This window comes from Oryctolagus cuniculus, chromosome 3 (genome assembly GCF_964237555.1).
Source record: "Oryctolagus cuniculus chromosome 3, mOryCun1.1, whole genome shotgun sequence".
In the NCBI taxonomy this organism is placed as follows: domain Eukaryota; kingdom Metazoa; phylum Chordata; class Mammalia; order Lagomorpha; family Leporidae; genus Oryctolagus; species Oryctolagus cuniculus.
The window spans coordinates 84,566,780-84,579,882 of NC_091434.1; the positions used below are offsets into that span (position 1 = coordinate 84,566,780).

At 37.2% G+C, this 13,103-nt stretch overlaps 1 protein-coding gene across 1 annotated transcript in view; it reads left to right on the plus strand.

Moving 5' to 3' along the window:
• Positions 1–9,190: 9,190 nt before the first annotated feature.
• The window catches only part of CYTIP (cytohesin 1 interacting protein), a 74,666-nt gene continuing 70,753 nt past the window's right edge, over positions 9,191–13,103 (plus strand). Inside the window, exons 1-2 of the mRNA XM_008258600.4 lie at positions 9,191–9,328; positions 10,831–10,934. Coding sequence (XP_008256822.1) covers positions 10,932–10,934 — 3 coding nt within the window. The 5' untranslated portion in view covers positions 9,191–9,328; positions 10,831–10,931. The remainder of the gene's footprint in view (positions 9,329–10,830; positions 10,935–13,103) is intronic.

Sequence of the window (13,103 nt, forward strand, 5' to 3'; positions counted from 1 at the left end):
TATGGGAAAATGAATGAGGGAGACCACTCCAAAATGATAAGCATAGTGGTTTCTAGGATATACTTGTACATGAAAGAGCAAAATGCACAAATATATCAACACTACAGTACACTCAGGTAAGAAAGAAATTGATATTAGAAAATACACATATACTTACTCATTTGTGCAAAAAATAAAATAAAAACTAATGTGATTTGTTTATCTTCATGGGTGAGTGAGACTAGGGTAGAAAACACACGGGAGTGGGAAGGTGTGGAAAGGAGAGGGATGGCACCTCTCTAAGAATGCCTTGCATATTTCTGATTTTAAGAACCAAATAGTGTTAACAGAATAAATAGTATTAACCCAAATATGCAGGGATGCCAAATAAAACACTAACTGTATCAAGTAAATGTAAATTTATTATAAATGAAGACCACAACCACAACAAATGGGATAAAAAGGAAAGGATAAACATTGAATAATACTGGAAAACAATATTTTAAATGCATTCTCTATATATATATAGTTATAGAACTATAGATGCACATGCATTTGTGTGTGTGTATATAAATGCATAGATTTCCCAGCTCGATTTGCTTAGAATAACACTTCAATAGTCTAAAGAATACATGGCATCTAGAACTTGTTTTCTAAGTAACATTTTTCGGTAAAATGACTGATTCCAGGACTGGCTGCAGAAAGTACAAAATAAGCCAGGTCATCTTACCGTGCTAGAAAGTAAGTGTTCAAAAACTGCTGGAGACTCATAGAATGGCAGATGCCCTAAACAGCACTCTGGCCTCAGAATCAACTCTTAAGGTATTTGGATCTGGCTAAAAAGCCCATGAGAGTTTCTCAAGCATGGAAAGCCAAGACACTCTGGCAAAAAAATGACCTAAATGAAAGCTTTTGGTGAGTGAGATCCCAGTGGAAAGAATAGGCCATCAAAGAAGGAGGTACCTTTCTCTGAAGGGAGGAGAGAACTTGAGCTTTGCCTATGGCCTTGTCTAAATAAGATCAGAGTTGGTGAACTCAAGAGGCTTCCGTAGTGTTGGCAGCTCATGACAAGAGCCTTAGGTGATTACTGACGTCATAAATAAGAATGTCAATTGTTAAATCAACAACAGGAATCCCTGTGCACTTATACCCCATGTAGGATTTCTGTCCTTAATGTGTTGTACCATGCAAATTAATGGTATAACTAGTACGCAAACAGTACTTTACACTTTGTGTGTCTGTGTGGGTGCAGTCTGTAGAAATCTTTACTTAGTATATACTAAGTTGATCTTCTGTATATAAAGATAATTGAAAATGAATCTTGATGTGAATGGGATAGGAGAGGGAGTGGGAGATGGGATGGTTGTGGGTGGGAGGGTGGTATGGGGGGGAAGTCACTATAATGCAAAAGTTGTATTTTCAAAATTTATATTTATTAAATAAAAGTTAAAAAAAACTGCTGGAAGCATCTTGAAAGATTTATAAGCCAATCTAAAGGAGCTTCTGATGGCCAAAGTTGGGACAATGTGGGCAACAAAATAAATTCAGAACATATTGGATTAAAACTCATAGAATAAAACGAATATCCATGGGTTCATACTGATGAAAACAAACAATGGGACAAGCAAGTAATCAAGAAAAAAACAACAGGCCTTCCAGTAGAATTACAAACTGTAAAATTAGAAGAATTAACAGAAAAAAGTCACCATTTGTTGACTATCATAGGGATAATTGTTTTAGGGATGCCTGTACGAATGCTAAAACTAATATTCAACAATATAATTAGAAATAAGACTTTTTTCATAATAAACCTATCTCACCCCACTAATTACAAGAGGAAAGTAGCTCCTTTATAGTGGAGAAATTTGGTAGATATTAACTTAACCATCTGGTCAGTTATTGTCATCAATAAAAGGACACAATGGCATGAATTTTTTGAAATAAATTTAGCCAAGGAAGTCAAAGATTTCTACAATGAAAATTATAAAACATTAAAGAAAGAAATAGAAGAATTCACAAAAAATGGAAAAATCTTCATGTTTGTGGATTGGAAGAATCAATATCATCAAAATATCCATATTACTGAAAGAAATTTCCAGATTCATGGCAATCCCAATCAAAATACCAATGGTATTCTTTGCAGATCTAGAAAAAATGATTCTAAAATTCAAATGGAAACACGAGACATCCCCAAATAACTAAAGCCATCTTACACAGCAGAAACTAAGCCAGAGGCATCACAATGCCAGATTTGAAGAGATACTACAGGGCAGTAATAATAAAAACAGCTTGGTACTGGCAAATAAAAAATAGACATATATACCAATGGAACCAAATAGAACCTACAGAAATCAATTCATGCATCTATAACCAACTTTTCTTTGACAAAAGAGCTAAAATCAATTCCTGGAGTAAGGACAGTCTCTTCAACAAATGTGCTGGAAAACTGGATCTCCATATACAGAAATATGAAGCAAGACCCCTGCCTTACATATTACACAAAATTCCACTCAAAACGGATCAAGGACCTAAATTTATTACCAAATACCATCAAATTACTAGAGGACATTAGGAAAAATCTGCAAGACATTGTCATAGGCAAAAGTTTCTTGGAAAAAAAAAAAAAACAAGAAACACAGGCAATCAAAGACAAAACTGACAAATGGGATTACATCAAATTGAGAAACTTCTGCACTGCAAAGGAAATACTCAACAAAGTGAAGAGGCATTGACAGAATGGGAGAAAATATTTGCAAAGTATGCAACTGATAAAGAATTAATATCTAGAATCTATAAAGAGTTCAAGAAACTCAGGAACAACAAAACAAAAAATCCAGTTAAGAAATGGGCAAAGGACTTGAACAGGCATTTTTCAAAAGAAGAATTTCAAATGGCCAACAGACACATGGAAAAATGCTCAGGAAAATTAACCATCAGGGAAATGCAAATCAAACCCATAATAAAATTTCACCTCACCCCAGAAATCAGCAAACAATAAATGCTGGCTAGGATATGGGGAAAAATACCCTAATTCACTGCTGATTAGAATATAAACTGATGCAGCCACTGTGGAAGACATTATGGAGATACCTCAGAACTCTGAAAATAGATCTACCATATGATCTATCAATACCACTCCTGGGAATTTACCAAAGGAAATGAAGTCAACATATGAAAGAGCTATCTTTACCCCTATGTGCATTGCAATTCACAATAACTAAGATATGGAATCAACCCAGATGTCCATCAATTGATGACTGGATAAATAAGGTATGGTATATATTATATACTATGGATTATTACTCAGTGATAAAATTAACAAAACCCTTTGTTTTGCAGCAAGATATATGTTACTGGAAACCATTATAGTTAGCGAAATAAGCCAGTACCTAAATGACAAATATCATATATTTTCCCTGATCTTGGATAACTAATAGAATACCTAAAATGTAATGTATTGGAATGAAATTGACATTTTGAAATTTAGTGATTACTTACAGCCCTGTCTCCACTTGAGAAAGAATGCTTTTTCTTCATATTATTTGTTGAACTCTATACTTTCTGAAGGGTTAATCTTTTGAGTATATTATCTAAACATAGATCTTTGTGAAAAGAGTAAGAATGGGATTAGGAGAGGGAGGAGGAAGAAGGGTGGGAATGCAGGAAAGTGGGGAGGTAGGGTAGGAAGCATCACTATGTTCCTAAGTCTGTATATATAAAATACATGAAATTTGTATATTTTACATAAAATTAAAAAGAGAAAAGAGCCTAGACACAATGATTCAAATTCTAGCTCACTCACCTGCCAACCTGCAACCTCGTTCTTTCCTTCTTGCCCAGATTTATTTCATTAAAAAGGGACTTTGGATTTTAATTTTAATTTATTTCTATTTTATTTGAAAGGCAGGGAGAAAGCAAGAGAAAAATAGAGACAGACAGAGATCTTGCACCTGCTGGCCCACTCTCCAAATGCTGGTAACAAACAGTGCTAGGCCAGGCAGAAGTCAGGAGTGAAAATTCAATCTGGGTCTCTCATGTAGGCAGGCAGGGAACCAAGTACTTGAGCCATCATCTGCTCCTCCTGGGGTACACATCAGGACAAAGCTGGATTAAAAGTATAGGAGCTGGGAGTAGAACAAGACACCCTGATATGGGATGCAAGCATCTCAATTGGTGTCTTAGCACCTCTGCCAAACACCTTTCCCAGGATTTTAAAATAATGTCTTTCAAACTGTTTATATATTTGTTTTGTGGGTGTGCAACTATTGATGAGTGGATTGTTTGCTTACTTTTGCAGGCCCTTTTTCTTTTTTAAAGGAAATATTTAGGGCCTAGAGGTTTACATAAGTAATACAGGTAAAAATAGGTTTGCTTTGAATTGACTGGGGAGAAATGAAGGGAAGGGACTGGATTGGGGTATAACATAAAAGCTGTCCAACCGCTTCAAGCCTCCACAACCACCACTCTGTATGGAAGCCTCTAGGTCTAATGAAAAACTTCCAGTCCATCGTTTGAAAACTAGAATTGAAGATTGCTGCAATTATTCTACTTGCTTCAGAAACACTGGTTTCTCCTGTGAACTGTGGCGCACATCTTTGTTGTTTTCTATTTTGGGTTTCCCATGATACTACTTAGATTAGAAGAAATATGATACATCTTTCTGGACCCAGGACCTGATACAAAACCTTCATTTAGTAGTTTACTTGGTAAATATTTATTGATGGTGACTGCTAACAGTGGGGCCTCCAGACAGTTCCTGGAAGAGGTTACTTTGAGTCAAGCTAGAGAATACAAATTAGTGGATAGGTCATTTTCCTGATTTGTGGGGGTTGTTCAGTGATGACAGAGAAGGCCATGTAATGGGGGCTATTAGTAGTTTTCAAGGACTGAGAGCTAGTAGATGTGGGGCTTAGGGCGTGTAAGTAGAATAGCCAAACTTTGAGATGGTCATGGTATAACTCAAATTAATTCCCTAGTGTAGCATCTTCAGCAAGGTATTCTAAGATAATAGGAACTGCCAAATTTCCAAGGTATCTTAAAGACCAAATCCCAAATACAATGTAGGCAGTCTCTAAAGCAAAACTTTTTTGACATTTCAGAGCCACATCCCACAGCTCCTATTCTTAGCTCAAGCCCACACCCTTTTGCAGAACCAGGTGAGAAAATGATAATAGCTCTAATGCAGGAACAGTCTCCACCAGGGAGCTGTACTGGCTTGGCTGGAGGCTCAAGCCAGCTGGCTGTTGGTGGGAGCATCCTGCCCTCTGCTGGCTTTGGCTGAAAAAGTGAATATGCATCACATGTTAAGTAAGTAAGGATGAAAGTATTTAGTTTCATCTGAAAATAAATATTTGCTTCCATGTTAATGAGGAATAATTAATGCTTCTCTACATGACTTCTGGATTCACAGAAGACCTCCAGGTATCTAGAAAAAATATAATTGGGCATGATATTCTTAATTCTTGCTCAATAAAATGGAGTGTGAAACACAATGTAGCATTTTAAAAGAACTGTAAGGAATCAAAGTCGCATCTCTAATATTTTAAAAATACTCATCTGGTGTTGGGATATGATAAAAAGTACCCTGGAATACCATTAGAGCATTTGCATTTATGCATTAATTCTGCATGATACTAAACCTCTCTAAGACCCAGTTTCTTCATCTGTAAAATAGTGCCATACTTACGTTCAAAGATCAACTGAACTAATAATGTATGTGACCGTACTTTATTGTGTCCATTAAATCATGTGAGATTTAAACATACAAGGGGGTATTCAAAAAGTTCATGGAAAATTCATATTATGAAAAATTATGGATATGGTTCAATACTTTTTGCACATAACAGACATCTTTTAATTTCATTCTTGTTGAGTTGCTTTTGAAATGCCCTTGCACCTGCTATGCACAGATTCACATAGGAGTACAAAGTGTTCTGCACTGTTGTCAAATGATTGATTTCCTGAAATATGGGAAAAATGAAAAATTGATGACAATGTTTCAAATCTAGAGAATACAAGCTTAGGAGGCAGCAGAGAGAATGTTTACTAAGTAGAAGTTTTCTTTGATTGCCTATCATTATGTTCTGTAGAACTGATAAAAATATTCATTTTCTCACTTTTATCAAGAAGAAAATGGCAAAAATTAAAATGACAAAAAATTAATTCTGAAGATAATCTTGTATAACAATCCATCTCTCCCTTTCCTTTAATCATTTCTTCTTCGAGATCTTTCCCTTTTCCTCCCTTCTGTTCTACTCTTATTTATTCAGGGGCAAAAGTAAGTGGAAACTCCTTAGCTAGTGTTGTCATTGCTGTAGGTGTTTAGCTGTTTCTTGCCTTCCTGTAGCATTTCCATGGGTATATTTTTTTCTAGTGATATCAAAAATTTTTTAGAAATTTTTATTTATTTATTTGACAGATAGACAGTGAAAGAGAGACAGAGAGAAAGGTCTTCCTTCCATTGGTTCACCCCCCAAATGGCTGCTAAGGCTGGAGCTATGCCGATCCGAAGTCAGGAGCCAGATGCTTCTTCCTGGTCTCCCATGCAGGTGTAGGGGCCCATGCACTCTGGCCATCTTCCACTGCCCTCCCAGGCCACAGCAGAGAGCTGGGATCGAAGAGGAGCAACCGGGACTAGAACCCGGCGCCCATATGGGATGCCGGGTCCGCAGGTGGAGGATTAACCAAGTGAGCCACAGCGCCGGCCCCTAGTGATATCATAATTGAATTAGACAGAACGTGGTCTCAGCTCTTAAGTCTTTGGCTGTCCAAGCTGAATGAAAGGGGTGTTGATATTAATATAGTAGGTCTTTAATGAAAAATTATAAATGTGTGTTTAACTTGGTAGTTTACTTCATTGATTTTATCCTTCTCATTTGCAGCTCTGCTTAATAAAGCTTTTTAAAAAGTTCATTTACTGAAGGGTAAAGCCTCAGCAAATGTGATGTGGGTGTGTTCTAGAAAATTCAAATCCTACGAAGATAAAATATCAGTTGTTGGAGGCACAAAGAAATAAGAATCTCTGTAATGAGATGTTCAGCCTTTAGTGTGTGTGTATTTATATAAATATAAATGTGCATATATATCCAGGTGGAATAGAAATTGCTGAAGGAATAACCAGAAGATGTCATCTGGTATTGAAGAATGAGGTTTCCCAGGTTCCCAGGTTGACAAAATCTGTGTGTGTGTGTGTGTGTGTGTGTGTGTGTGTGTGTGTGTTGGAATTGTGGGAGGAGTAGGCTTTAGGGTGGAGGGCACCAGATAAGCAGGAGGTGGTATTAAGAAAATCTGTGCTGTGGCTGGAGTGATAAGGAGTGTGAGGCTGAGGCCGGAAAGGAGTCTGGGGCTAAATAAAAATGTTATTTACCTGCTAAGATGTGGAGTTTAAATGTCACTGGATGTGTGTGTTAAACTGTAGATTTCAGTGGCAGAACATATGCCTCCATTATAGTCTGTTTAGTCAAGGAAATGTTTATTACAGAGGAAGATGTTATTATATTTTAAGTTTTTATTTTAATATTTAATTATTTATTTTATTTTAAGTGGTATTATATTTTAAATGGTATTATAATTCCCTATTCCTTTAAAAATGTGTAAGTGTCTACATGAGAACTCACTATGTTCAGTATAAACAGTGTTGGGTAAGTAAATTCTAGAATAGACTAGAATCCTCACCTTGTATCTTTAAAGGATGATAGCTTGAACTTCTTTTGATTCCGCAGAAAGTCATGATTTTTTTTATTTGATAGGTAGAGTTATAGACAGTGAGAGAGAGACAGAGAGACAGACAGAAAGGTCTTCCTTCCATTGGTTCACTCCCCAAATGGCCGCTTTGGCCAGCGCGCTGCGCCAATCTGAAGCCAGGAGCCAGGTGCTTCCTCCTGGTCTCCCAGGTGGGTGCAGGGTTCAAGCACTTTGGCCATCCTCCACGGCCTTCCCGGGCCACAGCAGAGAGCTGGACTGGAAGAGGAGCAGCCGGGACTAGAATCCGGTGCCCATATTGGATGCCGGCATCGCAGGCGGAGGATTAGCCAAGTGAGCCGCGGCGCAGGCCCGAAAGTCATGAATTTTTAAAAAGCTGCCAGTCTTCTTCTCTCACTTAGTCTTAGAAAACTATATACTCTAAAATGTCTGGAGTTCTTTGCCCAAAGAGAAGGATGAAGAAGTCAACTGCATTCTGTATCTGACGCACCATTCTGTACTATTGAATAAAAAGGAGGTCAGAAAAAGACCAGTGGATAAAGACCTTCTGCCTCACCAAAGGTTCTTGCTCATCAGATTAGCCATTTTAAAATTGCAGCTTATTTATATAAACTGCTTAGTGTGATATTATTGATTTTGAAAATCTGGCCTTTATTTACTTTTTACCTGGAAACCTTTTATTTAAGATATACAAACTTCATGTATTTCATATATCCAAATTTAGGAACATAGTGAGTCTTCCCGCTCTACCCTCCCTCCTGCCTGCATTCCTACCCTTTTTCTTCCACCCATTCTTTTTTTTTTTTTTACAAAGATCTATTTCAGTTAACTTTATACTCATAAGATTAATCCTACATTAAATAATGAGTTCAACAAAATATATGAAGAAAAAAAACCTGTTCGTCAACAGTCGACGTGCACTACTTATAAGATTCACTCTCCTTGTCCCCTAGCAATTCCACAAACAGTAAAAGAGTCAAAGACTGCTCACACTAATGCTGTATTTATGGCATCTTAAAATGGAGCACTTTGAATTGATATTTCCCAGTTCCTATAATTCTAATGAGATTTATTGGCAATTTAAGATATTTCCTTTTGTGTGTTTGCTCAGCACTTAGCATGTTATGGGTGATTCTGAAGAATAGAGCACATTCAACTAAACAATTTGGGCAAAAATAAAGTGTAAATAAGTGCCATAAGTAGAGTAAGTAGTCTGGTCCTCTGACAGTGCAAGCTAAAGCACATTGAATAGTGTGAGAGCCCTGTAGGTGCTCCTCTAAGTCCAGGGCCCAGCACATAGTAGGTGCTCAACAAATAGTTATGGAATAAGGAAACATGGCACTGAATCCCTTTCCTAATGGTTGCCTGCAGTGGTTGGTTTAAGAATGTAAAAATGGACTAATTGTTCCATGACTCCTTGGGCGCATGAGTTAATGTTTGCAAAGTACTTTGAAATTCTTGGGTAGAAGAATGGTGTTTTTGTTGGCACTGTATCATGTTTGCAGTGGCACATGAATTCCTCCGCCTTCTCTTCCTCCAGCTGCCTGCTCCATGCCCTCCCCCAGCTCCAGGCAGGGACAGAATCTCTCATGGGCAGTTGCACAGCTCTTTCTGCCTTCTTCCAGCCAGCTGCAGCACTACGGGACAGGTAGGGATAAAGCAAATGCTAGAGGGATTTCTGTAAGGCCTCTGAGAGTTCTCTAGGACAAGGAAGCCTGGGTGGATACTAATGACTCTTAGAAGGGCTGGAGCATAGAGGGTTGAAGGTGCCTGGCCAGCTATGGGGAAAGTAACTGGGCAGACTCCTCCGTAGGACTTGTCGAGCTGATCTTGGAGAGAAGGTAGAGTGACATAGAGGCATTCAGGAGGATGTTTCAAAGTCACTGGCTCCTCAATTTTATGTGATTTATGCTACATAGTACTGAACCTTGGAGAGTATTGGCAGCAAAATAGAGTTCTGTCAGGAAGAGCCTGAAGGACAAGTCAGATTCGTTTTATACAGGCAAAACCTTCAATTATTATGATTTCTTCCCTCATTTTTTATGTTTGATGATGGCAACTAAAGAAGTTCTGTTTTACATATGGTTAGCCAAGGCTACAGTGGTTTTCGGTACTTTTGTTGTTATTTTCAAAACAGTTTTCCTTTTTATAAATTCAACAATTAAGCAATTCAAATGTACTTTGGAGAGGAAAAGATGTATTTTCTATTCAGAATGGATATCCTTTAGGGACAATTCAGGCAAAGAAGTTTTTTTTTTTTCTTTTTGCGGTTACAATATTGACTTTCAGCTGATCACACACAATAAATATCTTAAAGCAATACAGGGAGAGCCAGTTAGAGATCTGAGTAGCTAGAGTGACTATCGGTGGCAGATCTTGCCTTACAGGCAAGCACAGCTCCTATTTTCCACAGTTCCAAAGTGACTTGTTTTCCATAGCAGACTAGGAGGTTTTCAGTGCATGTGGAAAATTTTCCACGATACATATTTATGTGCTAGTAGCTGTCCAAGTGGCAAATTTGCTCTCGCTATAAATTGTTTCTAGGGCCTGGAAATGAATGTCATGCAGACGAAAACCAGCTTGGTACTCTGTTAAAAAGATAGGCCATATAGATGAAGTCTATTCTGCTTCAAGAAAAAAAATCAGGGAAGTCTAGCTTTAGTGGGACAGCATGAAGCCAAAAGTAAGGCTGAGGTTTTCTTTAAAATAAAAATTATAGAAGAAATTCCTTTCAACTGAACAGCATTTATTATTTACCTGAAAACAAAAGCAAGTGAAATAAAAACTGTAGTTAGATTTTAGTAAGCGGCATTTAGAGCTCTTGAAGTTTATAGTCCACATAAGAGTCACATGTAAAACATTTAGTTAGAGCCATTCCAGAGAAGAAATGGCTTCTTTCTCTACATGATTCATTGCACAAGTGATTTCACTATTTGCAAAGGGCTTGAGAATCAGAAAGGTATCACTGATTTTTTTTGTGGTTGTTGGTTTTTTTCGCCCCTTTCTCTATTTGTGACAATTTGATACTGGACAGTCCATGTCCTGAAATAAATAGATGAGCACTCACTTCAGGAAACATGAGATGGGGAGTAGGAATCAGGGTAAGAGTGACTTTCTTTTTCAGTATGTTGGTGTCCTGTTGCATTGCAGGAGGCTGCAAATTCAGACTAAAGCCGACTAGAGGAAACCTTGTATGATCTGGCGTGGAGACCAGGAGGAGTAGCTGGCTGCAGTTTGCCAAGTACAGTTCTATGGTGAGTGTGAGTATGAAATGTGTGGCTTGATTCTCATTATGGATTATTTTCTTTGATCTAGGGGGAAGGAAGGAAGAGAACAAATTGTTGTATGTTCAGATAAGTAAAATATTGATGGATTCTTTCCGGAAATTCTTTATCCAAGTGTTTAATGAAGATTGACCCTTAGGAGTTTTCTTTTCTAAATATTTTGTACTTCTACTTGTTGATACTAAGTCTCTTGTGTTTTTATCTTATAACATACAGTCAATGGATTTACTGGGGGGATGTCTTCATTAAGGCCAGTGTTGAATTGTAGACACTTCTGATAATAAAAAAGCTTAATAAACCTGAGAGTATGACATCAAAACAAGGACAAGCTAAAAAAAAAAAAAAAAAAAAAAAAAAAAAAAAAAAAAAAAAACAAACCAAGAGACTTATTGAGACAGTTGAAGGTTCTTAGACAAAAGAGAAACGAAGAAGCTGTTGAGAAATCACATTTAAATAGGTTAAGCACTTGATATTATTATTGTTATGCTGAAGACTGAGTAAGGCAGCTCATGGAATTGAGAAAGAGAGAGAGAGAGAGAGAGAGAGAGAGAGAGAGAGGAGAGAATTTATTATTTTGTAAGGACAAGAGCCCTATCTTTTCATCTTGGTATCATATGCAGAGAACAAATGATCAATAAACATTTTGATTGAATGGGGGTATTTCTCTTTGTTGTTATAGAAAGGGCAACAAGTTGCTTTTATGTTTTCTGTAAGATAGGGGATCAGAACTTGATCTTGGGCAGCTGAAACTTAATCAAATAGGTTACCTGTCCAAAGGTAAGTTTTGAGGATATCACAAAGCATTCCCTCTAATTCAGATCAGGTCAGAGTTCCACTTGAGACTGGACAATAGAGATCAGGGACTATCTTCAGGAGACTTTTATCAGGCACACTTCTGGAGTCTATGAGACCAGACTGCACAGTAGATCTCGAAAGTATGTAATCTCCTGGAAGGTGCTCCTGGATCTTACCTCTAGTGACTTGCTGTTAGCTTTTGTGAGAGAGAAGGAGGATGCCACTGATGTCCTTTTTGCCAGGAAGGTGGTCATAGACTGAGCTCAGCTGTTACCGACCTGGAGGCTAGCTCTTGGATCTGAGGGCCCAGGGTCAGTGTGCACAGGTAGATCCTTGACCAGAAGATGAATAGGAAGAACAGGAGACCACTTTATTGCTGTTACCAGTTGTATTTTTTTAACCCCAGAATGGTAATGAGCAACCCAGATGATACAATGAATTGAAATTGCAATTGATCCACTAATAGTATTTAAGCCAATGATTTAGTTGGCTTTCCTCAGGAAATCCATTCTGAGGAAATCCTCAAGAGAACAAAGTAAAATGCAGCAAACTGAGTGATTTGTTCATATCTGCCACCCACCCTCTATGGAAGCAGTAGTAAATGAGGAGAAAAATGGCCAAAAAAAAAAAAAAAAAAAAAAAAAAAAGGGAAGAAACAAGGATTTTGCTTACCTTGACTTATATTTTTTAGTATTTTTTTCCCAAAAGCCAAAACTTAAATATATATTTTACCAGTACTGTTATACTCTTATGTTTCTGGATATTGCTGGTAACATCTCAGTAAGAAACAAAACAAACCAAAAAAAAAAAAAAAACAAAAACAAAAACAAAGAAGTCCCACAAAAATAGATGGTAATAATGCACAAATGATGAAAAAAAAAATGCTGAAAATACTAGCCATCATTTTTCTAGCACCTATCACCTGCTGTGTCACAATTCATGATTTATCCCTGCGGCAGCCGTGTTCAGAGGCATTATGGCCATTTTCCATGTGCAATCTGAAAGATCACAGAGGTATCAAATACCTCATGATTTATTTTAAGTTGAAGTAATTTTATTACATCACGTATTTATTCCTATTTAAAGCCAGAGAACCCTAAGAATGTCATATAGATACAAAAAATAAAATTAGAAGCCAAAATAATCTGGATTTGACTTTCCATGTACCATGCACAGTGAATGATCTAGTAAAAACCATTTAATTTCATTATGCTTCAATAGGTTTCATTAATGAAAATGAGAAAATAAATACCTCATAGTTATGTTCTTAGGGTATAATATGATATTTGCAAAAGGATTTGATAACTTGTGGGATAAGGTCTTTATAAAATTCTCATTCCACCC